This window comes from Echinops telfairi, unplaced genomic scaffold (genome assembly GCF_000313985.2).
Source record: "Echinops telfairi isolate 266 unplaced genomic scaffold, ASM31398v2 ScPeMD7_2;HRSCAF=8, whole genome shotgun sequence".
NCBI classification, from domain to species: Eukaryota; Metazoa; Chordata; class Mammalia; order Afrosoricida; family Tenrecidae; genus Echinops; species Echinops telfairi.
Genome location: NW_022103898.1, coordinates 11,444,737 through 11,472,469, shown reverse-complemented (window position 1 = coordinate 11,472,469; position 27,733 = coordinate 11,444,737). Strand labels below are relative to the sequence as shown.

General features: G+C 51.9%; 1 protein-coding gene and 1 pseudogene across 1 annotated transcript; both read right to left on the bottom strand.

Annotated features, from left to right (window-relative positions):
- Positions 1-1,343: 1,343 nt before the first annotated feature.
- On the bottom strand, positions 1,344-22,379 carry L3MBTL2 (L3MBTL histone methyl-lysine binding protein 2). Its single transcript, XM_004700683.2, has 17 exons — positions 22,304-22,379; positions 19,977-20,214; positions 19,240-19,373; positions 18,013-18,136; positions 16,915-16,994; positions 13,998-14,115; positions 13,384-13,518; positions 13,066-13,154; positions 4,846-5,077; positions 4,491-4,567; positions 4,304-4,408; positions 3,873-4,020; positions 3,666-3,748; positions 3,262-3,496; positions 2,888-2,953; positions 2,240-2,368; positions 1,344-1,917 (listed from the first exon to the last, which is right to left on the bottom strand). Exons 1-17 carry the CDS (start codon positions 22,325-22,327, stop codon positions 1,805-1,807), a joined length of 2,130 nt encoding a protein of 709 aa, XP_004700740.1. The 5' UTR covers positions 22,328-22,379; the 3' UTR covers positions 1,344-1,804.
- Positions 22,380-24,670: 2,291 nt separating this feature from the next.
- On the bottom strand, positions 24,671-27,265 carry LOC105978401 (annotated as a pseudogene).
- Positions 27,266-27,733: the final 468 nt, after the last annotated feature.

The following is a 27,733-nucleotide window of genomic DNA, read 5'->3' as shown; positions in this document are numbered from 1 at the left end:
TTTCATCCCAAGAGCAGCGGCTCTGAAAGTACGAGGAAACGCAGGCCTTTCTGGAGTTGCTGCTCCAGGGACGCAGGGCGTCGCTAGGCTGTCAGCATGTTTCCCAGCCAGGGCTCTCACTGCTTGTAACAGACCTTTCAACTCCAGGGCAAACTCGGGCCACTAGACACAAGGTCACCCTCTCGGTCTCCAGGGAAACATCCTGAGGGCAGCGCTTGGGACAGCGGTGACAAGCTGGAGTTTGGGCCCTGTACACTCAGTAATTCTAGCCACCAAAGGCAATTTAGTGCCAGGCCTGCACACAGGGACAGAGTCCCAGGCCTGGGGGAGGGCAGGGGAGGGGTATGGAACTCAAGCCCAGGCCTCAGGGGGCTTCCACGTGATGCAGTGGTACACCAGAGGCCACCGCTGCAGGCGCGGAACAGGATGGGTCTGTTTCATATTAGTTAGGAAGCCCAGGCAGCCAGTGCAGCAAACACATGCTCCTGCCCGACCGTCCTTACCATGCGGCTCTGGAGTCCCAGGCACTGCTTCATTCAGGAAGGAGCCCAGGGCTAGGAGGGCATAGGAAACATTACCCAGAAGCCCTTCTGTCAGGGCCACAGGGAAGATGAGTCTTTAGCCAGACACCTTCCTGAGTAAAAGCAAGGCTCTCTGAGTAGGCTTTCTCCTTCCCAAGGTCCCACCTCCACAGAAGCTCCGGTCTGTATGTTACTGCCTGGGCCATGGAGTAGGGTGTGTGTGTGTGCTCATAACACGATAGGAGTAAGGGCACAGGCCTGGCCACTGTCACTGAGTGTCACTTTGGAGCTCTGCCATCAGGCTTAGCTTCTGCACTGTGTGGGACTCCCTAGGGCTTTTGGCGAGAGAGAGAACTCCTTCTCTTTGGGCAAAGGAGGCTGGGAAGGCAGCTGGACTTGCCTATAGCTGTCTGCCCTGGGGGTGGAGGGAGCCAGTGCAGGGCAGGGCAGCTCCTGCCCAAGCAACCAGGGGAGGAGGGGCCAGGGGGTCGCTGCTGTCCCAAGGCTCTAGGAAGAGGGGTTACTGACACACTGGGAGACATGATGGCAGCTGGAATCTGGGATGAAACTAGGTGAGCTTCTAGAATGTGGTTTCAGGGACTATCAGGGAGAATCAAGTTATATGCAGGGCTCAGGAAAGACGACGAGGGGAAAGGAGTGTCAAGGGTGGCCTGGTGGCCCCTCCTGACCTAAGAACCCTCCGGCCCCCCAACCCCCACCTTCCCTGATCAAGTCCAGCCTTCCCTGACTGTTCTTTCTAGGGGATAGGAGTCCGTGCTCAGGTTGCCTGAGAAAACCAGTCAAGACCACCTCACAGGCCACTGACCCTCTGTGTTTCGGCTGCCTGAGGAGCCAGGGCCCCTGTGTGAGGTGCACCTGTCACACCCATCAGGCCAGGCAGCCTCAGCCTTTATTTACAGACACAGTACACTGTCGGTCCCCGGCCCTGCCTTCCCGTGTGGCTGGGTGCTGTGACTAGGCAGCCCCCAGGGCCTGGGTGGTGCTGGAGCGGCTGCAGAGGAAGGACACACGGGGTGACTGACCTGCCCCCACCCCCCCCTGCCCATCAAGTTCCCAGATCTCCAGTTGCTCAGACATGAGTTGGGGCCTCGGGCAGAAGTGAGGGGTGGGGGGTAGGGGGAGAAGATTCATGAAGGGAACCCAGGCTGGTCCTTCAGGGCCTGGTCCCCCAGATTCAGGGTGAACTTCTGTGAAAAGGCTCAGTCTCTAAACTCCAGGGGGCAGGGAAAGGGGGTGGCCGCAGGGATGTCCTGGCGGGACGGTCAGTCGCCTGCCTCCTGCTTGACATCCTGGATGGGGACAGGCAGCTCGGGACTCAAGGCCTGGTCAGGCGTGGCCACATCCAGGGGCTCCTCCTTCACCCACACAGTGGAGACTCCAAAAGAAGGGTGGCAGGGAGGGGGGGCGGGGGTGAGGTGGCTTAGGGAGGGGCAGCAGCAGAGCAGGCCAGCCAGTCTGCCACCACTTGGTCGAGCACCAGTGTCAGGGCCTGGAAGACAGGGCAGAGGAGGGGAACAGGGCCCAGGAGCCTGGGGGTGGGTGGGGGGAGACTAGGTTCAGCTGAAAGGTAGGGAGGGTGGGTGAGACGGGCTGCTGGGGCCCAGGAAAGCCTCTTCAAACGCTATCTCTCCGCTCCTGTGCCAGGTGAGGATGGACGGAGGCCGCCTCTGAGCGCAGACAGGACGAGCTCTGCTCACCAGGCTCGGGCTCGGGCTCGGGCTCGGGCTCGGCGGAGTTCTTCCCTGATGCCTGCAGGTCATCCTCCAGCAGGGGCTTCTTGGAGACCTGCCTCAGGGGCCTGGACTTGGTGGGTGGTATTCTTTTCCCTTTGAATAAAAATGGAGTCAGATCCAGCATGGGACGTACATGTGTGTGAGGTGGGTGGGTGTGGGGGACGGAGACAGCACACTGGCTAGTGCACATACAGAACCAGTGTCCCAGGGGTCACACATACCACCCTCACCTAGCCTGCAGGTCTAGCCTGTGGCAGGATGCCTCCTGCAGGACCACCCACACCCTCACTCATTCAGCCCTGGACCTTCTCCTCCTCCTCCCTGTTTCGTGGGCCTGAGCACAAGTCACCACCACAAGGCGGCCACCCTGGTGGATGGACACGCCCCACACTGCACCCAGCCTACAACCCTGCTCTTCCTGGCTCCTGTCCGGCCAGACCCCGTTGGATGAGCTAGGTCACCAAAGGCACAGGTGACCCGCAGGAGAGGAAACGAGGATGGATACGAAGTGAGCTACTGAGGTGAGATGGGTGGGGAGGTGGGGGAGGGGACAGTCCTGGGGGGCCAGCACCCCTCCCCCCCGCTCGACTGCTGGTCAGAGGCATCACTCACTTTTCTTTCCAAACTGTTTCTTTTTCTTCTTTGTGGTCTCTTTGGCCTTCAGAGGGGTGGCCGGCTCTAAGGAGCACAAGTACCCAGAGGAGTTATGGGATGTCCCATGTCCTGTGCTCTCTCCCTCCCCCATGACCCAGGACTCCCCATGAAGGGACCCAGACTGGCGGGGGGGGGAGGGGAGACAGCATGTGGGGTTTCCTGGGGTGGGTGGGGTGTTCCCGGGTGCACAAGGACAAGGACGCCAGGTGTTCTATAGGGTGGGGGGTAGGAGTCTGGGGGTTAGGAACGGTCCCCGATGCAGGTGGTTGGCGGCAGGGAGGAAAGGAAGGCAAGTCAAGAGCCCCCAGGGTGGGGGTCGTGAGCGTGCATACCTGTGGCCACGGGCGGCTGGAGCTGGTAGCCGGTGAGCTCACACCAGCCCACAGGGTAGATGTCCGGGGACTCGCAGTCCACCCACTGGTCGTACTCATCGTCCCAGCCGTCAAAGTGGATACTGAGGAGCCGCTGCACCACCTGCTTCACGGTGGCCACGCAGATGAGCCGGGGCTCCATCAGGTCCACAGCCTCCAGCTTCATGCCCACCTTGAAGCCGTGGTTGGGGCAATCCTGCAGGAAGAAGGCAGTTGCCGCGAGGGCCTGCTCCGGGCCCAGTCGAGGACCCGCTGACAAGGGGTTGCGAAGGGGCCCGCATACCTCCTCCCTGGGCCCCAGGGTCTGCCTGGCAGGGCCTGGTTTTCTTGAGAAGAGAAGGCCACCGCCTCGGCTGGGCCCTCACCATGTTGAAGAGTCTCGGTGGGGCCGCTTTGGCCTTGGTCTTCTCCAGGTAGGCCTCCCAGTTGAAGGTCTGTGCCTCATACCCTGGGGGAGCAGGTTCCGAGGCTGAGTGAGGGGAGGACAGCGGGAAGCACCGGCTGCCAGAGGGCGGCTCGGCATCCCCGCTCCCAGCCCCTTTGGAGTTGGCACCGCAGCCCTCCAGTCGCACCTTTGGGGAGCGTGAGCTCAATGTTGTTCATCTGGCAGAAGTTGGTGGGGAAGATGGCGTGCGAGGAGGCATGATAGCAGAACCAGTCGGAGCCATCCGTGGAAGGGCCTCCGTCCACACAGATCATCAGGTAGCCATCCAGGAGAACCTGTGGCGGCAGAGAGGCGCTGCACCCCAGCCCCAGGCTGGGGTGGGAGCCAGGAGGCACCACCATCCGCACTGAGCTTCCCCAGAGCAGCAGCAGAGAGCAAGTCTGCGCGGAGGGCCTCGGGGGCTCGAGCTCTCGGCTGTGGTGACCCCGCAGTAGAGCTGGCTCTCAGCCACTGGGCCTCGTGGCCAGGCCGGCACACTGGCAGGAAGGGCCCAGTGAACGGGCCAGCCAGTGCCCTGAGCAAGGTTCAGAAGGACACCCTGCTGGTGGCCGGGCTCACCTTGCAGATGGTCGCCACACAGATGCTGCCCAGATTCAGAGGGTCGATGGCCTCCAGCTTCATCCCCTCCTCAAACCAGCCACCTTTCGTGTAGACAGCTCGGACCTACAGGAGGGGAGCAGGTTGCTGGGCGGTGGAGGGCTCGAGGGAAGGGCCCAGGGCCCGGGGCGGAGCGGGGAGGGCGCACCTTCTTGAAGAGATAAGGGACAGCATCACAGTAGATCTTCCGGAAGGTGGGGTGGTGGGCCATGTCGCTGCGCCTGTCTAGCGGGGTGACGGGGGTGGAGGAGAGACGGAGGTGAGGGGGCCAGCAGGGCCTTCTCCACGACTGCCCGGGAAGTGAGCGGGTGACTCCTACCCTCTGTCCCAGGGGTAGACTCTAGCCCAGGCAGCAGCCACGGAGGGGTGTGGGCGTGGCTGTCCTTGAGACTTGTTGGCTTCTCACAGATCAGGGGTTGAGGAGAGGAGCCTTCTGTTTTTAAGTGTGACCTCCGCTTCCCTGGGCTTAGCCCATCCTCCTGATCCTCGGGGCCCCCACTCACCTGACATCTTGATGCTGTGGCCAACCCGCCGTGACCAGCCCACGGGGTGGATCAGGGGGCTCCACATGTGGCACCAGAAGTCGTCATCATTGTCCCCATCCTCGTAGAGGAGCCGCAGGCGGCCCCCGATGACCGTGTCCACCACGGCCATGCGAGTGCGTGACACCTGGGCCTTGTCCACCACCTCCAGCCGCATGCCCAGGCGGAAGGGGTACTTCATGCTCTCCGCCATCTGAAAAGACACAGGCATGTACTGCTGCAGCCTTGGGAGCCCTGGGGAGCCCAGGGGGCTAAGCTTCCAGCCCCGTTCCCAGGACGACATTGAGGGCAAATGCCAGGACTGACAGTGTGGGCACTGCCCAGCACCAATTACCAGAGTTGATTTGATGGGAATCAGCCCATATCAGATGAAGGCTAAGGAGGGGCTGGCCTGAGGCTATGCGACCTGGACTCATGGCCATGGCTCAGCCTCGAGGGGTGTGGGCATCTGCCTCTGCTCCTGCTGACGCCCCCTTCTCCCTTGACCTCTGCTGAGGCACAGAGAAATAGCGTGTCTGTCTGCACAATTCCAATTCTGACCTGAACAATCATGGCTCAGGCCTGCTGTCACAGCACCTGAGAGCGACCCTGGCAAGGGTCAGGGAGGACGGGGGCTGAGGGCACTTCTGGCCCCAGGGCAATGCTGACTGGGAAGGCCTAGGAATGTGGTGACCCTTTACTGTTCAGGCCTCACCACACCATAAGGGGAGCCCCCAGTGGCCACAGCAGGAAAAGCAGCTCTCAAACCCGGCAGGAGCAGTCCCTTGGAGCAATGGGAAGAGCTCCGTTTCCAGGTGACCATCAAAGCACGCAGCTGACTGTTTCTTCCATGAGAGGCCAGCTCCTGCTCCTCAGGCCCTGACAGCTGCCCACCGCAATGTCTGCCTCGTCTCAGACGAGGGCAGCGAGACGGCGCTCCACCAAGTCTGTCCACTGTGCCCGGCCCGCCGAGAAGCAGCTTCCAGGTTCTTTGGAGCAAGAATGCGGGGAATATGAAGACCATTTTTGACATCTGTAGTGACACAGATATGGTACCCAGTAGGTCCACCGAAAACCAAACCAAACTCACTGCTATCATCAAGTCGATGTCGACTCACAGGGGCGGGGGTGGGGGTGTGGGGTGGGGGTGGGGGTGGGGGCAGATCTGCTCCTGTGGGTTTCTGAGACGGTAACTCTATGGAAGTAGAAAGCCCCATCTTTCTTCCGTGGAGTTGCTGATGGCTTCGAACTGCTGACCTTGTGGCTACGCCACCAGGACTCCTCCCAGTAGGTCCAGAAAGGAGAAAATTCATCTCTCCTTTGGGAGAAGCCGCCATGGTTCCCAAAGAGGGCATCCTTTCTCCCGGCACCCAGTGCCACGTGGGTTACAGAACTTCAGTTTCCACTCCATCCTCCTCCTCCACTGGTGGCTTCCACATCGCTCTGTCTAATCGAGCCCCGGCCCCATGCTGCTTTCTCAGTGCTTGTGTGGGTGGCAGCCCACGGCAACTGGGGCACAGGCTAGGAGCTCCCCGGGGTGGTGCAGCCCCGGCTTGGCACACGGACAATAGGGAGGAGATAAGCCGGCCCCTGCCTTCCGGGTCCCTTTGAACCTCTACCACGTTCATGAACGACTGCTTCCATTACAGAACAAGGTTTTTCATGAAAACAAAGAGCCACCCTGATGCCTCAAGGCACACACACGGTTCAGAATGAGGCTGTTTTACCAATTATCCTCTTATAATTATAAATATCTCCTTCCTCTGCCCTGCAGAGATTCCTGGGTGGCAGGCTCTGTGTTCTCTCCCGCCCCCCCAACGCCATGGAACAATTAGTGTACCAGCAGAGGAAAGCGAGTCAGGAAGAACAGGGAACGGAGGCGTGGCTCACGAGCTCCACCAACAACTGCTTCCTTTGCCCCGAGAGCAGAGCAGATGGTGCCCGGTGCCCATTTCTGAGCGTTTTCATAAAAATGCTACCTGAGAATTCTGTACCCAAAGTGGGCAGATACAGGGCAGAATATCAAAGTCTCATGGAATCTAGGCTTTCCAGAGCCACAGAGGATAGGCAAACCGCTGAAACTATTGCCTTGAGCTCATCTTTAAACTTTTAACCAAAAACATCCCTTCATATCTTCTTAACACCATACAATTCACATACACTTAACACCATATAATGTCTGTGCTCTAGCTAAAGGATGTTTGTCTTGACCATTCTTTGAAGATCCTCCCACAGGGGCTCAAACAGCAACCGGAAAGATTAGATGGTAAACTCAGGTGTTAATGTGGGGGGCAGAGAAAACAGCAGAAAAGGAGGGCATGAACGGACCTGCAAAGACTGCTATTAATGCGACCGAATTGTACATGCAGAAATGGCTGACTGGTGCATGTTGCTATGTGTCTTCTCAACCACAAAAACGAAATAAATTACATACATTAAAGACTAAATATTAGCTCTCTGGTCCTCCCGCTCTCTGCGGACCTGGCTGCTGAGATCACGGTTGTCCTGGAGGTGCTCTGGTTAATTGAAGGATCCCTGGTGGCATTGTGTTTACACGTTGGGCTGTGATCTGCAAGGTCAGCAGTTCAAAGCTACCATCCATTCCTTGGAAGAAAATCGAGGCTTTCTACTCCTGTAAAGAGTTACAGACTGACACCCCCCCACTGTCCCCCATCTCTCCCCCTCCCCTCCCCCACTTCCTCCCAGAAGAATGCACTTCAGAAGGCAGCACTACAGCTGCAGCTCAGGAAGAGAGGCGCTTCTGATCAGGAGCAAATGAAGAGGGGAGGAGAGAGAGTGGAACACATCCTGGCCCAACAAGCCCAGAGGAATATATCCTGGCTCAGAGCAGCCAACGCACGGAGGACCATAGGGCTGGCCTCACCACGACACATGACATCCCTCACTGACCCATAGTGCCACGGGGGACAGCACAGGAGACATGGTGCAGGAAGGTGTGCCTGATCTGACCCGACCACACTAAGGGCACACAGCAGAGCAGCAAGGGGAGCAAAGCAACGAAGTTCCCGAGGAATACTAAAAACAGACTTTGGGGCCAGGGTGTGGCGCCCCATCAGACTCAACTGGAAAATAATCATAAAGGTCAACAGACAAACCTGGAAATATTTTAAAAAAAATTTTTTTTCCACCTGGAACTATTTAAAGGCTCTTCTTTTTTTGCTGTTGGTTTTGTTGTTTTGTTGTTATGTTTTGCTTCATTTTTGTTCTCATTATTGTTTCTGCATGTCTATCTAGATAAGATAGGCGGGATAGGCAATCCAGAGGAGAAAAAAATGGGACCAATGATTCCAAGGGGGACACGGGAGAGAGGGAGGTGAAGAAAGTAAGGGGGGTGTCAACAAACCTTGGGACAAGGGAAGAACGTGATCTAAAATCAATGGTGAGGAGGGCATAGGATGCCTGAGGGGGCTTGATCAAGGGCAATGTAGCAGAGAGGAATTACCAAAACCCGAACGAAGGCCGAACATGATAGTGGGACAAGAGGAAAGTAAAAAGAAATAGAAGAACTAGGAAGCAAAGGACATTTCCAGAAGTCTAAATACAAGCACATAAAACAACAACAAAAAAAATACAAGCAAAAAAAAAAAATACAAGCACATATATAGGTATGTAAATACATTTATATATAAGATAGGGAAATAGATCTATGTATTTATATCTATTTGTTAAATATTAAGGCAGCAGACAGACATTGGGCCTCCATTCAAGTACTCCCAGAATGCAAGAACACTTTGTTCTAATGACCTGGCATTCTGTGATGCTCACCCTCCCTGACACGATTGCTGAAGATAAAATAAGTGCATAAGCAAATGTGGTGAAGAAAGCTGATGGTGCCTGGCTATCAAAAGATACAGTGTCTGGGGTCTTACAGGTTTGAAGATAAACAAGCGGCCATCTAGCTGAAAAACAACAAAGTCCACATGGAAGCAGCACATGAGCCTGTGTGATCATGAGGTGTCAATGGGACCAGGTATTAGGCATCAAAGACCCCAAACAAAAAATCTTATCGATGTGAATGAGGGGGAATGCAAAGTGGAGGCCCAAAGTCCATCTGTAGACAATTAGACATCCCCTTACAGAGGGGTCACAAGGAAGAGATGAACCAGTCAGGGTACTGTATATCACTGATGAAACATCCAACTTTTCTCTAGTTCTTTAATGCTTCTCCCCACCCCCACTATCACGACCCCAGTTCTACCTTACAAATCCGGCTAGACGAGGGCATGGACACAGGTACCAATAAGAGCTCACAAAACAGGGAATCCAGGACATATAAACCCCTCAGGACCAATAATGAAAGCAGCAATACCAGGAGGGGAAGGGGAAGGTGGGAGGGAGAAAGGGGGAACTGATCACAATCATCTACATATAACCCCCTCCCAGGAGGATAGACAATAGAAAAGTAAGTGAAGGGAGACAACAGTCGGTGTAAGACATGAAAAAAATAATAATTTATAAATTATCAAGGGTTCATGAGGGAAGAAGGGCGGGGGAGGGAGGGAAACATGAGTAGCTGATAGCAAGGGCTCAAGTAGAAAGAAAATATTGAAAATGATGATGGCAACATATGTACAAATGTGCTTGACACAATGGATACATGTATGGGTTGTGATAAGAGCTGTAGGAGTCCCCAATAAAATGATTAAAAAAGAAAAGAAAAGTATTATACAATCAGTGCTTAACCAATCCACTGAATGAATGCACAGCTAGATGCTGCTATGAGCTAAGTCCGGGTCAGAGAGAATTCCCGGTGGACTGCGACATGATCCATGTGGCTGAAAGAGGAGCCTGCAAGAGGCTGAAGCAGCAGATGGCACACATGGTGGCAGAGTTGGAGGCATCTTGGGACGTGTGAAGGTGCTGAAGATTGTCCCAAAGGGAGCCTTGGAGCAGGGGTGGGGGTTATTCCAAATTAATGGCAGGGAGAATGGGTTAAAGTAGCAGAGAGAAATGAGTCAAGACACAGAATTTCCATCTTTCACAAAAAAAAAAAAAAAAATCGAAGTACAAATGGATCACAGAGTGAAGTGTAAGATGCACAACGCTGCAACTTCCAGAAGACAGGAGCACAGAGGGGAAGCCAGGTGGCCTTGGATTTGGCGATGGCTTTTTGGGGCACAAAGACCCAGAGCACACTCCAGAAAAGAAGAGATGGATGAATGCAACTTCCCTAAACTCAGAAACTTCTGTTTAGAGAATGACGCTAAGAAAAGGAGAAGACAATACAGGGAAGAAATATGTGCAAAGCACACATCAGCTAAAAAGGACTTGTACTTAATACCAAGGATATGTAAAACCCAAAGAGGCAGATCAACTACAAACTGGGCAAAGGGTCTGAAGAGACACAGACAACCCAAACCAAACAAGACAAACTGCTCGGCTGTGCACATCGTTAGGAAACTGCCAGTCAAAACAAGAATGAGAAGCCACTACATTTACTAGAATGGCTACAGTCCAAAACCACTACCACCCAAAGCTGGCAAGGATGTGGAGCAAGGGGCACTCTCCCTAACTACCAAGGGGAATGCACACTGAGAGGCTAGGGAGACAAGGCTAGCAGTTCCTTACCTGCCACCCCCACCGCCGGCTGGGGCTAGGTGTTTACCACATATACTTGTGTATAGAGTTTTCCAGCACAGTTTTAATGCAGTTTTTGTGGTAAAATTAGGTGCCTCGGCTGATATTTGGGTCGGCTTATTCTTGAGTGTACATGGTACTAAATGAGAGGCGCAGAAGCCACATAAAAAGCTAAGACCCATGAATGCATAGCATGGCCTTACTTACACTGCTAAAAACTGGGAGCAACCAGACGCCCCTCAACCGATGGAAGAGTAAACGAAACACAGTAAAGTGTAAACCCACTGCCCTGGAGTTGGTCCCAAGGCTGAGCTACTCCACAGGCAGAGAACTGGTGGAGTTGAACTCTCACCTTGGAGTTAGTTGGCAGCCCAATGAGCAACCTACTACACCAAAAACCCAATGCCAGGTTCTTCCTCAGGTAACGCAGAATTGCCCCATAGAGTTTCAAGGCTATAATCTTTCCATGAGATGGTTGGTGGGTTTGAACCACCAACTGAACCTCTTGGTCACTAAGAAAGCAACAACTGCTACAGCACATACTGCAGTACTAACTACTCAGCGATCAAGATAACAAGCTATCAACCCCCCCCTCCCAAAGACACAGAAGAACCCTAAATGCATACTGCTAAGTCACGTATAAAATGAGACATGTTACATAACTCTAGTAACAATCATGTATGCCTGGCTTCATGTCAACAATACATTTTATGAAAGAATGGCACATGATTTGGCTGTTGTACAAACACCTGATTATACAGTTAGCAGCCAGACGGGCCTCCATCGTGGGCAGCTGCATTCACTGATTATATTATATATATATATGCCAGAACCCTAGGCATTTGACGACCAAGACTCTGCATGATAGGTTATAGATCTTCTGTACAGGCTACCTCCAGCGGCAGCACAATTGCTTTGCAGTCAAGAGACTCAAGAAACACATAGAGTGCACAGGAAGCAACTTCGTTCCCTAGCTCTGTCCCTTAGGTCCACTACAGCCTGGCTGTCATCTTAGGCGTTTATGGGTGTCTAAGTGGTCGGATGTTACGGTGTCTGACTGGCTATGCCATGCTGGAGAAAACAAGACTATAGAGAAGGCAAAGATCAGAGGCTGTTGGGGGAACCAGGTGGTGCACAGAGCATTTGTAGTGTGGGGTGGGGGTAGGGAGGGGCACCATTCTGTCAAATACTGTAATGATGGACCTGCTGTGGTTGCATCGATTCCAAGTCATATTGACGCTATTGGACAGGGAGGAGCTGCTTGCTCAGGTTTCAGAAGCTGTTCATCGTAACGGAAGCAGCTAGGGTCATCTTTCTCTCAGGGAGTGGCTGGTGGGTTCGAACGGTTGACCTTGTGGTAAGATGGCTGACAATGACTGCAACAAAGGAAGTGAGGACTGGCAGATTCAAGAGGAATGGTGTGGCACAGGGCTGAATCCTCTCGCCATGCTTATTCAATCAGAGTGCTCAGCAAATCATCACAAAAGATATCATGGAGGAGGAAGAATGGGGCATCAGGATTGGAGGAAGGCTTATTATTAACAACCTGAGATAGGAAGATGGCACAACCTTGCTTGCTGAAAGTGATGAGGACCGGAAACATTTGCTGATGAGGATCAAGGATTGCAGCCTTCAATGTAAAGATGACCAGAATCCTCAAACTGGACCAACAGATAAGATCATGATAATCGGAGAAAAAAGTTGAAGTTATCAAGGATTTTGTCTTGTTGGGATCCAAAATCAATGCTTATGGGAGCAGCATCAATAAGCAGATCAAATGACGAGCTGCAGTGGGTCAATCTGCTGCACAAGACCTCTGTGACGTGTTGAAAAGCAAGGGTGCTACTTTGAGGGTTAAGGTGAACCTGACCCAAGCCATGGTATTTTCAGTCATGGCTATTTCACATTGCATGTGGAAGTTGGAACACTGAATAATAAATTAAAAACAAAACAAAACAGAAGAAGTATGAATGCATTTGAATTGTGGTGCTGGTGAAGAATATTGAAATTACCATGGACTTCCAAAATCTCAAACACATCTGTCTGGGAAGAAGTACAGCCAGAGTGCTCCTTACGAGACAAGGATGGCCATACTTTTTGTCTCACTACAGGGACCGGTCCCTGTGAGGTGGAGGGGACAGTGAACAAAGGAGAAGACCTTTTTTCAATCCAAGATGGATAGACACAGTGGCTGCAACAATGGGCTCCAACCTAAGACCAACCGTGAGGAGGGTGCAGGACCAGGCAGGGTTACGTTCCTGTGTGCACACTCATAGGCACCTAACAACACCAACGACAGTAACAGAGTAGTACACAACCCAAACGGGGAACTCAATTGGTCTTCAGAAGGCACCACCAGAGGGGAGGGCAGGATGTTAACATGAGGGATGCGGAGCCAGAAGGGGGCGCTCAGGAGGACCGGCATCCCGCATCATTTCCATGAAAGTCACCACAACTTCAGAGAAGCATGGCTCCGTAAGGGTTTCTTGGTCATCATGGTCAACACTGTCTGAGAAATAGAGTCTATTTCAAAAAGGTAAGAAGGAAAGCCCCGGGGGATGATGGTAGGGAGCACGTTAGCCCCTCCTGTGCTCACTGCCAGACCTTAATATGGAAATCCACTGGGAGGGTCCTGGCGCCCACCAGCCGCTTCATGAGGTAGCCCTTCCAGTCGGTGAATTTGGCGTGGATGGCTGCAGAGACAGAAGCAGAACCCCGGTTGCAGGAGACAGGCCTGGACAGTGCACTGCTGCCTCTCTGACCAGCGCATCTTGGCCCTGCCCCAGGGCCTCTGGCAGGGAAAGGCAGGAGATCAGCAGGGTCCATCTGTTCTTCCATAAAGACAGAAGGCCCCTCCTCCTCTTACAAAGCTGCCCCCTCCCTGCCAACGAAACAGGGCAGGAGCTGTTCCCCTGGACTCACTCCGAGGAGGCACCAGGATCTTGCTGTTGATGGCACACCAGCCGATGGGGTGGACGTCCACGGTTCCCAGGTTGCACCAGAAGTCATGGCTGGCGTCATTTTCAAAGCCTTCGTAGCGGAGCAGCACCCGATAGCCTGAGAGGAAGGGGAGGCGGGATGACGAGGAGTGGCCTTCCCTCGCCTCCATGGCCTCCCCGCCGCCCACAGGGCCCAGGCTCCACTGGTTACAGCCAGAACAAAGCCGGCCACTTATTCGGAAAGCATCCGGGCAAGAAGCAATGGTCACTGCCTCAGCGTCCCCAGTAAACCTGACAAATGAGGGCTTCCCAATGTGCCCACCTGTGGCCCCTGCGGAGACAGGTAGGATGGGAGAAAGGGGCCCACACTCCAGTTCGAGGTTTGCTCTAGGCCGATTGCTGCCCACCCAACTAGGGGAGATCCTGCCGAGATGCCCACCTGCTGCCTGGATGACAGAGGTTTGCTCTAGGCCGATTGCTGCCCACCCAACTAGGGGAGATCCTGCCGAGATGCCCACCTGCTGCCTGGATGACAGAGGTTTGCTCTAGGCCGATTGCTGCCCACCCAACTAGGGGAGATCCTGCCGAGATGCCCACCTGCTGCCTGGATGACAGAGGCGATCCAGTACACCCGGCTGGGGAGGACCGCGTCACTGTTGAGCACCTCCACCTTCATCCCCTTCATCACGTCCTCCCACTGGTCATAGAGCGGGACCTGGGGGTGAGAGATTCCTGGTGGGAGAGCTGCTGAGGCCAGCAGCCAAGGCCGACCGTCCGCTTCAGGAGCCATGGCTCTGTACACCTAGACACACTTTTCCAGGTCACCAGGGGTGATGGCTAGGGACTGGAGTCAGGTGGCCTTGAGTTCTGATATTTACAGGACCAGCTTGGGACTGTATGAACCTTGGTGAGGCTCAAGCCCTTGGTTGCCTGGGGCTCCAAGAGTGGCCAATACTCCCTCTGCTTACCCTGCATTGCCATCTGCACAACCACCACCTCCCTCTGCCCTCCCACTGCTGTGGCCAGCACTGTCACCCCCACATTTGACAGCACCACCTGCTACCCCTCAGAGAACTTGCGTCCATGCACTATGCCTGGCCCCCTCTTTCTCCGCCTCTGTGAAAACACCAACTGCCAGTATTAGGCTCATCTTTAGTGGCTGCCTCTTTGATATTTAATGCTCACCTTGCTGCAAACAAGAAACCCTGGTGACACTGTGAGCTAAGCACTGGGCTGCTAACCACAACGTCAACAACTCAAACCCACCAGCTGCTTTGAGGGATAAAGATAAGGCTGTCCGTTACCATAAAATCTTAAAGTCTGGGAAACCCTAAGGTAGGGTCAATTTTACCCTCTCTTACAGGATTGCTAGGAGCTGGGATTGAAGACATGGCTGTGGGTTGGGTCTTTTAATTGCTTGGTTGCTGTCAACAGAACTTCGATGCTTCTGGTGGAAGTGTATTAGAGCTTAGAATGCTTAGCACTATGTTTACAGAAGGCTCTGGTTTTAAGGTGTGAGCCCTAAATCCATATTTGAGTCTCCACATTGATTCAACTTTCAATGAATTCTTTCTGACCACTGATGGGCAATGTGAAAAGCTTTGCCCTGAGGCAGAGTCTGTACCAAAGTGGACTACTAAACTGTCCTAGCCACCTGAGAGCAGGGGAGCTCACCCTCAGGGGCTTGGCTGGGTGTGCCCTTGATGGAATTTAGGGTATTAAGGCCAAGTAGTCCTGACAGTCTGGGTTGGAAGGCCCTGAACCAATCTTGTAAGTTTTTGTAAACTCAAACAGTATACGCATCAATCAGGGTGCCTTTCCCAATGCTGGAGCTCTGCCTGCCACTCGACAAACAGATCTGCCACCCAACATGCTCTGTGACACTCTCCTTTGCTCCCCCAGATCCCAGCTAAGGGGCTGTGTTTCTACAAATCCTCAGACACTGTTAAACCTTGTGCTGATGGTCTCCCTAGTCCGGATGATTTGTCTTTATCCTGTTTAAGATTGATTGTGGGATAAAATGCTTTAAAAATAAATAAAAGATTGAGTGTGGGGAGGGAGAGGGTAAAAAGAGGACTCAACAGAAAGTAAATGTCTAGAAAAGAATGATGGCTAACTCCATTGGTCCTCTTTTTATATTGAATATTTTATTAGATACATGCCACAACCCCCCCTTTTTTTAGTCATACTGTGTAGTAATAAAATGGTGAGATATTATATGTAATATTTAAACTGCATGCTCTGGAAACATCTTTTTTCAGATGCATTTAGTTTAAAGGGTAGATGTACGAATACTCAGAATCCAAAACAGCCAAAAGTTATTGTAAATCCACTTGTTTTCCTTTTCCTGTGGCAATACTAATGTCAAATGTCCTATGCAGCCAGGTAACCTTTTAGATAAACTTGATTGACTTTTAATATAAACTGTTACAATGCATACTGATTGTATATAAAAAAACCTTATATATGAACAAATTAAATTTAAGAAAAAAAAAAAAAAAGAATGATGGCAACATATGTATAGATATGCTTGATACACTGAACCTATGGATTGTTATAAAAGTTGTAAGAGCCCATAATAAAGTGATCTCTTAATAATAATTTTAAAAAGAATTATAGATAGTGAGATATTGTAAATAAAGAATTGGACAAAGGGGGCAAAAAAAAAGTTGAATGTGTCTTTATACATTACATACAGGAGCCCTCACGGCATAGTGGTTGCGAGGTAGGCGCAAAGAGGGGCTTTCTCCTCCTCTACAGCTAGTCTCAATAACTCGCCCAATAGGGTCAAGAGTTCAGGACTATAAATTACATCTGAACTTAGGATCTTTTTCCTTCCCCGGGGCAGAAGTCACCACCTTTTGCCTAGTCAGCCCTGGCCAAAGCTAGTCAGGTAGCCCCGCCCACCCCCCTAGCTAGTCAGGTAGCCCCACCCATCCCCCTGGTTGGTTCCACTTCCAGCCAAGCACATGCCTGGCGTTGGCAAGCCAGGGGGAGTGGATTCTAGGCAGAACACATTGGAACAAGTGTTAATAAATGTGGTCCGGTGTACTCCCCCTGAAATCCCCTATGGAATTCGGACCAAAGAAGGTTTCTTCATTAGCAACTCAAAGAAGAGGAATTGGAGGAGCCAAGTGAAGCCCCAGCCAGTCCCAGGTCTGGGCCAGTTCAGAAAGGAGGAGCCTCCCCTCGTCTGGAAAACTGGTTTGAAAGACAAAGCAAGAGTGCTACCCTGGGCATCCTGATACCTACAGACCCTTGGGCTCCAGCTGCCCAGGAAAAAGGCCTTCCCTCTGAGGCCAGCCCGCCAGGGCCTCCCCACCCCTTGGTGTATCTCGATGCGGGGGCCCAGTCCTTGGCAGAAGTGGGTTTCAGAGGTGTTGGTATCTGCCTGCCACGGGCCAACGGGCCTGCCCGGTCCTGAGCCACTACCCGAAGTAGGTGGATGAGAAGAGGGTGAGGGCCAGACCCAGCAGCTCCCACCTCGTCCCACCCCTCACCTCCCAGGACTCACGTGTTTAAAGCAGCTGACAGGAGCAGCCTTGTAACTGTGATCCTTCAGGAACTTTCCCCAGTCGAACCCCAGGACCAGTGCTGCAAAGCAGGGGTAGGGGAGGGTAGGGAAGGGCTGCAGCCTTCCTAGGAGCCAGACCCCTTCCCCACCCACTTACCAGCTCCTGAGCCTGTCCCACAGGTGGCCATGGGGACCAGTAAGAGCAACCAATCTAAAGGCTACCAGCAGGCGACTTAGAGGAAGCATTCAGGGGAAACGCCTCACCCTTCTTCCTGCTGGGAGAGCGGGAAACTCAAACCCCTGGCCCTACCCCTACCTGCCCTTGGCCCCACCCTGTCCGAAGGGGGCAGGCTGGTGAGTTCCACACGCCCAACCAGTGTGAGAGCGGCCGGCTCAGCCCTACATTTGATTGGCTTAGCATCTGGGACACCTGCTCACTGGAGTAACTCCTTGCCTCTTCCCACCCCTCTTCCAAGCACATTTGGGCCTCCCCTGCCCAGGAGCCACGGAATGGCAGCAGAGAGGAGTCAAAGAAGTCACTCTGGGCTTCTGAATCTCCAGGATAGCACGTGCTGGCACGGTGGTTACACATTGATTGGGCTGCTAACCGCAAGATCAACAGTTCAAAATCACCATCAGCTCCACGGAGAAAGGTGGGGCTTTCTCCTCCGTAAAGTTAGTCTTGGAAAGTTTCGGGGACAGTTCTACCCTGTCCTATAGGGTCGCTATGAGTTGGGATCAACTCAATGGCAGTACGTTTGGTTTGGAAGGGGTTTTCTGGGGTCATTTCTCTAACACCCAGCAGAAGCTGCTGCAATCCACGCTAGGTGGTTCTCAGCCTGTGGGTCGTCTAATATATCCTGCATATCAGATATTTACAATAGGATTCACAACAGTAGCAAAATTACAGTTAAGGTGTAGCAATGAAAATAGTTTTATGGTTGGGGGTCACGACAACATGAGCCACTGTATTAAAGGGTGGCAGCATTAGGAAGGTTGAGAATCACTGGTCTAGACCCTTTGCCGGCCTTGGTTTCCACCCCTCACACTCCAGTCCTGTCCACCTCCCCTCCTCACCCCTCCTGAGCACCATCATACCATCTTGACCTGTTGGTGTCCCATCTGCTAGCTGGCCCGTCCCTTGGGAGTGGAGGAAGGCTCCAATCTTGGCTGACCAGGCAGCTTTGTGCAGGACTTTGGCCTTCTTGGTGGGTGGTTTGCCCTGGAGGGATGAAGAGAGACCTGGGGTTCAGGTGGTCAGGTTTACCTCCTAGTCCAGTTATTAACCTCTCCCGGGTCTTCATTTGTAAACCAGGGCAATGCAGTTGACAAAATGAAGACAAGAGTCTCCAAAAAGGTATAAACTGTAGAATGGAAAACTAATTTGCTCTTATCAACTAAACCACAATAAAAAAAAAAAACGGAGGGATTGTTTCACAGAAGTGTTCTCAGAGGTGAGATACAGTGTGTGAACTGGCGCCCAGCAACCTCCCTCTGGTGTCAGCCCTCCAGCTCCTGTCCAGCACACCTCCCTGTCCAGGGAGCCTCCGGAGGCCAGGCCACCCTCCACCCCCACTAAGGCAGCCACTCTGGGAGGAGACACCCAAGCATCCGTTATTTAAATGTTCCATGTCATTCATGCCACTGTGCGGCCATGTCTGGGGCCTAGCATGGTGGGTGTTCTCCAGGGTGGCAATGAAAGAGCACAGGCTGAGCACTGGAGAAGTGCCCCCCGCCCCCCACCGCAAGTCATTCTCCCTTCTCCCTCAGGCAATGTGTAACTTTGAAAATAGCGAGAGTTGTACTAGATACATATTTAGAACAATAGAAAATAGTTTTAAAAAAATAAAACAGGTGAGTGCCAAAATGTATCTCTAAGAATCCTTCAAATCTCTCAAAGTCCTATTCTTGTCAATACTTCATGAAAGGCTGAGCCAGAATTCCCAGGTGGCGCCTATGACAACACAAAGCATCAATTTCCTACTCCCAGAAGGCCGCAGACCCTGTGCCTGCCTCCTGCTTCCTTCCTTTCAGAATGTTTGAGGTGTGGGACAAGAGGGAGTACTCCCAGGGGCCGATTTACAATCCAGCGAACAGATCACAGGGAAAGGGTTGGGTGGAGGCTACAGCTCTGTGTTTAAATGAGTCCCCTCAATGAGTTCCTCTGCCTCTCAAGCTGGAGAGTCTAAGATCTTCATTTTCCAACCTCAGAGGAGCACAAACAGGGTCCTCAGCCACAGATGGCCTCTGCTGTCAGGGAGTGAGCTGCTCCTGTCTTGGCACCCGGGCTACCCTGGAAGAGTCTCCCACACAGGCGCCTCTTACCTGTAATCTTGCCAAGATACTGGCTTTCTTGGAGTTGGAGGAGTAGCTCCTGGAGCAGGAGACGCTGCAGAACCGCTTGGTCTTGGAGAAGAAGGCTTCTCTTGTGCCCACAATCCCACACATCTCACACACAGCTGGAAGAGAAATTAGCACGTGACTCTCCCAATAGGGTCTCCCCACATCCCACAACGCCCAGGGCATTTCAAACCAGGGGCATCACACTAACCGGGTGAGCCCCAGCCCCTTCTGCAGCAGGCAGAGCCAGAATCCCATGAGCCGCCAGTTCTTGGGTGCACCTGTGAAACCTACTGTCTTGGAAATAAGCTGCTTGGCTCCTGGGCTGTGGGTGTCAACAGTAACCCACCCACACTGTTTCCCTTCCCTTCCCCTCCAATTCCAACCCACCCCTTGTTTCTGGTCCCTTCCCAGAGTACAATCAGCACTTCTGCTGCCCTTTCTTCCCAACACCCAGACTCAGCAGCCCCCGAGGCTGCTCACACAAACTGATGGCTGCTACTTAGTGCATGCTGGGTATGGAATGAAGTCTGAAAACATTGCTTGAAATCCGGCGACAGCAGAGAGGTGGTTCTTGTGGCCACACAGGGTGCTTGTCTCTCTCCCAGCTCCTCAGACAGCCCATCCCTTGATATCAGATCGAACAGCCCCAGTGGCCCTTGGCGTGTCTTCCTCCAGGGCCTCCGGGCTCCTCCCATCTGCAGCACACACTCTGAACACACCTGGTTCAGAACCGCTGCCATCCAAAGAGCGGGGTGTCCCTGAGTTCAGCAGATGCAGGGGCGAAGTGGGCAGCTCCCCTGCTTCCCGCGCCTCGTGTTCTGCTTCGCTGGATTCCTCCAGGTAGGAGCTGCTCTCACTGGCCACGCTGCTGTTATAAGCCCGGAAGCTGTCGTAGCCACCAAAGAGCTCCAAGTCATCTTCCTCCTCTTCCTCCATGGGTTCTGAGGAGGGGGTCTCCTGGAGGCGGGATGACACAAAAAGCGAGGAGGAATCACGATGGGCTCAAAGTGTGGGAAGGATGGCCCCCTCCCCAGGTCTGCTGAATCAATACTTTCTGGGTTACCGGAGGATCATGATTCCTGTTCATCTATTTCCCCACAACTCAAGAGCTTTCAAACAAATAAACAAATCGATTGCCTTTGGGTCACTGCCGACTCAGTGTGACACTACAGGACAGAGGAAAACTGCCCCACTGGGTTTCCAAGCCTGTATACTTGATGGAAGCGGAGTGCCACATCTTTGTCCCACCTTTACAAGGATGGAAAAATAAATGCTAGGAATTCACCAGGTTCCTGTGTGAATGTAAAAATGACGTCGTTTACCTGGTGTACATAGGAAACAGCATTGTGAAAATACCCTATGGAAGACACCTCATGATCATGAGCTACAAGGCGTGCAAGAAACCCCATCTTCCTGTTCAGCACGTGTTCACTAAAAGAGCAACTCGAACACAGTTTACGTCAGGGAAAGGCAATTCATCGGGGACCCAGATTGTATCAACAAGGATTTGTGGGGAGGCAATTGGCACACAGATAATAATGGTATTGAGCTAAGTACCACAGTTTTGGATTTAGTTCTGATCCTAACCAGCTCTGAGTGCCTGACCAAGTTACTTAATCTCCCTGGGCCTCAGTGTGCTCAAATATATTTGTGATGTAAACAAAACCTTTAGATATACCTACCTGGCTTCCAGTAAAAAAGGTATAGCCAAGTGAAGAGTTTAAGCTCTGAACCAGGGGTCAAAAGTCTCTCTCCCAAACTCAAAAAACACACTGTCAAAGTGCTGATCCCAACTCTCGGCGACCCAATATGGCAAAGGTTAGCTTCTAGGAGACTGTAACCCTTTACAGGAGAATGCCTCATCTTTCTCTGGAGAAGCAGCTGGTGGTTTCAAACGGCCGACCCTGTCGTTTGCAGTACAACTCCTAACCCACTACACCACCGGGGTGCTTTTGATTATCATCACTACTGGTTATGTTAAAAATAATAATAATGTTTTTAAAAACAAAGTTAATTGTATCAAGTAATTCATTTGGTTTTAAAAAGCTTTTTAAAAAAAAACTTTCCAGCAAGTCTAGAGAAAATAGAAATTGCCCAGTCAAAAGTATGGCCTTTCAAATCAGATGTGCAGGACGTGAATGCTGACCCTACACACTAACTGTAGCTGGGGCACGCTATTTAATCTTGCTTCCTTCCCCAGGTCCCCTCATGCGTCAGCCAAACGAAGAAGCCTTGGTTTAGAGAGCTGTTGCAAGGATGGGGTCACACAGGGTATAGTTCTACTGCAGAAATAAAGGGGGAGCTGCTCTAATTCCTCTCCAGTTCAGCACTCTGACAATGTAATGTTTGGAGCGATTCCATTTTCTATTTGCAATGACAGGTCTAAATGTGGTAGGGAGAACACTGAATTCAATTGTGGGGTGCCCAGAAGCCAAATGATGAAAGAGTGGGTGGGTTACAGGTTGGTCACAGGAGCGTGGGAAAGTCCGCAGGTGGGGTATGGAAGCCTGGCAGATTCTGTGCACACTTCCTTCACTCTCCCGGGAAAGCAGGTGGGTGGGTGCGGGCTTGGAGTGGGACATTCCTGGGGAGCGGCAGCGCCTCTCTAAGCCTCAGATGCACGAACTTTAGGAAAGAAATGATAAGACTGCACCGAATACGGGGAGATAAGGCACGTGGCGAGTGATCCTTCAACACTAACCTCCCTTCACAGTCGCACCAGGGATGTGCGTGACAAGCTACACGTTCTTAAAAGAACGTGACCACGAGACGAGGAAAGGAAGGAAGCCGGGGAGAGCTCAGATCCTGGGACCGGAGGCTCAAGGGCGGCTGCTCCTTTCTCCAGCGCTCGCCCCACGGGCAGGCCAGTCGTGGGGAAGGAAAGCGAGACCCACCCCTCTTGCCCAGGCTCTGCCCCCTCCCCCGCTTCGCCGAGCGTCCTACCCTCCACTCTCAAGGCGCCTCGGAAAAGCCCAAAGAGGGCTCTCGGGCGAAGCGCTCGGGGGCCCCGCGCCACTCCCGTGGGGTCCCGCCTTCCCCGGCTCACCTCGACGCCCCTGGGCTTCTCCATGAGACCCAACACAGTGGCTCCAACCGTCACCGGGCGAAAGGGGCCATATTGCCCTCGCGGCTCTCCCCGAGCGCTCTCATTGGCCGCCTTCCTGAGCAGGGAGCCAATCACGCTGCGGGAAAGCGGAAGCGCCCGTCCCGCGCGGCCCCGCGCCCTTCCAACCACAGCGGCCTGGAGCCGCTGGCGGTTATGGGACTTCGAGTTCCCCGGCCGGTTGCGCGGGTGGCGGCGTTGCCATGGTGACGGGGAACTCGCCCGGCGTTGCCCTGGAGGGCCTTGGGGCCGAAACGTTTCTGGCTTCGCGTGAGCGTCCGTCTCCACGTCCAGACCGGGCGGCCCAGAGGCGCTCGGTTGGGCTGTGCTCCGCAGGAGAAGCGAGCTTCCGCGCAGACAGGCTCGGGGAGCCTCGGGGGCGTCCGCCCCGCGCTGTGGGCGGCGAGGAGTGGGATTCAACGCCCAGAGCCACGGGCTGGGCGTTGGTAGGCACCGCGCCGGGCACAGCCAGGGGCGCACAGTCCGGTTCTACTCTCGTGCACAGTGCCATGAATGCGCCCCGCGTTCCCATGCCTGCCATATTTTTCTTCCCCCAACATTTCCTGAATAAAACCTGAGCCGCGGCCCGTTTGGGTTTCTCTCTGGGAATGGAAGTTGCCATGTGGTGTTCTAGCAGGAGAGCAATCATTTCTCATTTAGAAAATTCCCTATAGTTGGGACAATAAACATTGTTATAAGTTTACATGTATCAAAATACAGTATCTGGGTATAGTATAACGGGTTACGAATTGAGTATAGGATTGTATGGTGGGTTACCTGTGGGGCTGCTAACCCCAAGTCAGCGGTTTGAAACCTGCTCAGTGCAGGAGAAAAGCAAGGCTTTCTACTCCCAGGAAGAGGTACAAACTAGGAAATCCACAGGGGAAGTTCTACCGTGTCTTAGGGCACCATGAGTGGGCCTCGACTTCGATGGCAGTGAGTTGAGTGAGATTATCTCAGAAAAGAAGGGGCAGTGGTACTTCACTGGCTAGGAGGTGGGTCAAGATTGAATCCTTTCAATTAGGAATCTGGTTTGATTTCCAGCAGATAAACCTGTATTCAGATCGCCACTTGCAAGCATTTAAGTCTGGCACTACCCAGTTCACTAGGATGCAGATTGTTTTTGTGACCCGTGACATCAGAACGGACTATGCAAAGCCTTGAGAAGAATGGGGATTCCAGAACATTTCATTGTGCTCACGAGGAACTTGTACATGGATCAAGAGGCAGTTGCCAGGACAAGGGAATACTGCAGGTTTAAAATCAAGCAAGGCATGTATCGGTTGCATCTGTCACTAGACTTGTTCAAGCTGAATGCTGAGCAAATAATGCAAGAAACGGAGTATATGAAGAAGGTGGCATTTGGATCGGAAGCAGGCTTATTAACCTGTGAAATGCAGATGACATCACCTTGCTTGCTGAAAGAGGACTTGAGACACTTGCTGATGAAGATCAAGATTGCAGCCTTTGGGTATGGATTGCAACTCAGTGTAAAGAAGACCAGAATTCTCATAATCCCGGACCAATAGGTAACATCATGATAAATGGAGAAAAGATTGAAGTCAAGGATTTCATCTTGCCTGGATCTACAACCAATGCTCATGAAAGTAGCAGTCACGTGATCAAATGACGTTTTACATTTGGTAAATCTGCTGCACAAGGCCTCTTCCAAGTGTTGAAAAGCAAATGTGTTACTTTGAGAACAAGGCGTGCATGACCCAAGCCAGGGTATTTCCAAGTGCATGTGAAAATTGAACGCCGAATATGAAGACAACAGAAGAATCGGTGCATTTGCATGATGGTACTGGAGTAGGGTGTTCTAATCTAATCTAGCGGTGCCCTATAAAAGAGAGGAGATGCAGAGAAACGGAAGAAGGATAGCCATGTGAAGATACATCTACAGGCCTGGGGCTTCCAGGAAATGCGAAAGACATGAAAGGACCTTTCCCTAGAGACTTAAAGGGTAGCATGAATGGACAGACACACACTGATTTAGACTTTGCCACTGGACCTGGGAAAAGCTCTGTTTTTATAAATCACCTAGTTTCTGGTCTTTAGTTCCAGCAGCCCTGGAAAATGAATACCCCGGTCAAGAGCGATCTTTATGGGTTGCTTAGTCTTTTATTGTTATTTTTATTTTGAACAGTTTTATCGCCGTAATTCACATATCATAAAACTCAGTAGTTATAACATATCAAAGAGTTGTGCAATCATCACAATCCATTTTAGAATATTTTCTTTCATTTTTTTTTAAAGAACAATTTCCATTTTATTTCCTTCCAGGTTTGTTTTTTCTTCCGCTTCTAATCTTTACCTAGGCTTTGGAGGAGGTCGTGGGGCAGCACCTGCAGGTCTAAATCGAGGTGGGGGGGTTCCGTCTTTCCAAGCTTCACGTGACTGGTTCCTGACCACCTTGCTGTGAATGGCACAATTCACACAGTCATGCAGCTTCACGTACAGCTTGGGAAGCACGTATGCGTCGTGCTTCGGTAATGTCTGACGGCCGCAGCCGCCACTATGTTTCTTATGACGAACTTCTTAATGGCCTTGTCTTTGGGCACGCAGCGGGCACAGTCGGTTCAGCGAATGGGCTGCACATGACTGCGGCCTTTCTTAGCACAACCGTTGTTACGCCATTTTCTTTGTAATCTCGGAAGCGAGGACGTGAGAGCGATTTTCTTCTTTCTTGTACTTATTATTAGCTCCCCACTTCCCTCCGCTTTTATGATTATTTTAAAAGCACAGGCTGAGTCTCATATGGAGAATCTGCTTGTGACAAATCATCTTACTCATCGAGATTTATTTCATGCCTATTCTATGCCAGGCAGGCACTATGCCAGGCTCTGTGGAAACAGATGAATATCTCAACCCTGGAGCCTCCTGCAGAGGCAGTGAAAGTCAGCAAACATCTAGTTCCTGCTGAGGAGACACTTAGGAGGGTTGTGTGGGAGCAGGAAACCCAGAAGGAAGTTGGGTAGTGGTGTGATGAATGCTACTTAGGAAACACACCTTGACTTGCAAGATTGGGAAGGCGTCAGGGCAAGAAGGGCACTCTGAGCAGAGGCACAGAATTTAGAAGAAAAATGGAGAACAGCCCCAGCTGGCAGGGGAATGCAATGAGAAACCTCTGAGTATTGGAGGCAGGGGACTGGATTGATTCGATATACGCCTCAAAATTTCACTCACTGTTTGCTGTTTGTAGACTGGCTAAGAGGTGGGTCCAAAAAAAAGCAGGGAGACCAGTTAGGTGCCTGTCATGATCCCAAGGAAGGATGATGGTGGCTTGCCCTTGGGCATGCAAGAAAGTGGAAGAATTGGAGAAATATTTTGGAAGCTGTAATTAGGTATCTAAGAAGTCTGGTGGTACCATGGTTAAACACTTGACTGTTAATCAGAAAGTTGGAGGTTCAAATCCACCTAACTGCTCTGCACGCGAGAGACCTGGGGCATCAGCTCCCATACAGGTTACAGCTTAGGAAACCCTATGGGGCACGCCTGCTCTGTAATGCGATGGGTCATTAGGAGTTGAAGATCAACTTGATGGCACCCAACATTTATCTATGTGGTGGTTTTGGAAGAGGGAGAAATCCAGGATGATTCTGAGGTTTAAGGCCTGATCTGGGTGGCTAATAACAGCATGTTCTCTCATAATAAGAACTAAGAGAGGAATGGATGTGTCTGGGTGGGTGACAGGATGGAAGGAAGAGTTTTGCTTAGTTTGAAATAGCTAGGAGACAGCAGAGAAGTGGGCAAGGCAGTGGAATTCATTGAGGAGGAACCCTGAAGATCTAAGTCCTGCAAGTCTTAGCACCCTCCCTGTTATACGGGTGAGATTCTTACATCCCTCTTGACTCTGACTGTGATGTTTTGTGTCAGCATAGCCGCCCAGGTTCCTCAGAGTCTGAATGCTTTCCTCAAAGGTGCAGGTCAGAACCTGATAACGTCTACTTGGGACCTATTTCACATCTATATGTAGACTGGAGGGTTCGTGCTCTCCATTCTTCCTCCTGCTGGCCTGGCTCCTGTGTAGTTATCGGCCGCCTGCTTCCACAGGCCTGCAGTCTTCCCAGCTCTTACTTTGTCCTCCTGCTTCCTGCGTCATCTTCCGGCTTCCTGGTTCCCCGGGCATTTGCAGCTATGAGTTGGGACGAAGCTTCAACTCAGCACCTGACCCGTGGATCTGAGCTGGACTCGGCCTTCCACTCTGCAGCGATGTGGGCCATTTTCTTGATATAAATTTATTTTCTATACTTGTATGAGTGTCACTGGTTTTATTTCTTTAGAAAACCCAGCCTCACCCAGTGGCATGTAGTTCTTTTCATGTCTCATGACACGTACCATCAAACAGGACAGGGAATAAAAACGTTGCTTTTCAGATTCAAGCATTTCAACAAAAGAGTTGGAAGCAACAGATTTGAAGAAGGAAAGCAGCGATGGGAACAGTTAGCACTAGTGGAAATAACTGTTAATTAGGAATTCAGTTGAAATACTGCTGGACGCCGGTTGCTAAGCAACAATGACCACTGTGGAACAGTGATGCTCCAGAGCTCCTGGGCCTGGCTCTCAGGCGGAAGCAAAGGTCCCTTTTTGGGCTGGTCTAAGCCATCCCTTTACAGTTGAGCCTCATACAGTCCTCTCCTTTCAGGGTCAAGGGTGTCCTCCAGGAGTCATTGTTCCTCTCTGGGTTCACTGGTCTCTTGCTTAATACTGGTTTATTCCTAAGAGCAACACAAATGCTCTAGTGTCACCTGTCCTATACAAATAAATCTCTTGAACCCACCTCTTCTGGCCCCTGCCATGGTGCCATTTCTTACTCCACCCACTCTAAAACACAAAACAAAACCAAACCCAGACCCCTCAGAAGACACAGGTAACATCTACTCCTACTTTTCCTCACCTCTCCATCTGTCCGTCCCCACACACCTATGAGACTTCGTCTGTCATGCTCACAGCTTCTCTGACGGGACATGCATGGGTCAGGGCTCACTCTCAGCAGCAGTTTACATCGCTGACTACCCTGAAATGCTGTCCTGTCTTGGCTCCATTTTGGTTTCCCTCCTGCTTTACTGGCCAAGCTACTCTCCTTCACATTACTCTCATTCTCAGTGCCGTCGTGGGCCCATTTTATGGTGCCTATTTACACCGTTGGTCCACACATCTTCGTCTTCCGAGCTCCAGACTCATATACTCATCTGTCTAGATGACAGCTCAACCTCACGTCATAAAATCCTCAAACAGAACATTAACTCCCTTACCCCAACCCTGCTCCTCTCCAGGATGTCCCTGATTTCAGTACCTGGCCCCACCAACAACCCCATTCCCTCCCGGGTCCTCCTCGACTCCTCATCTTCATCTGTCATTCTTCAAATCACC

Coding starts and splice junctions, on each gene's coding strand:
- L3MBTL2 (XM_004700683.2), bottom strand. CDS start 22,327: ATGGAGAAGCCCAGGGGCGTCGAG. Junction 4,021..4,303: donor GTGTGGCGACCATCTGCAAG/GTGAGCCCGGCC, acceptor CTGCCGCCACAG/GTTCTCCTGGATGGCTACCT. Junction 2,369..2,887: donor GAAACAGTTTGGAAAGAAAA/GTGAGTGATGCC, acceptor TTTTATTCAAAG/GGAAAAGAATACCACCCACC.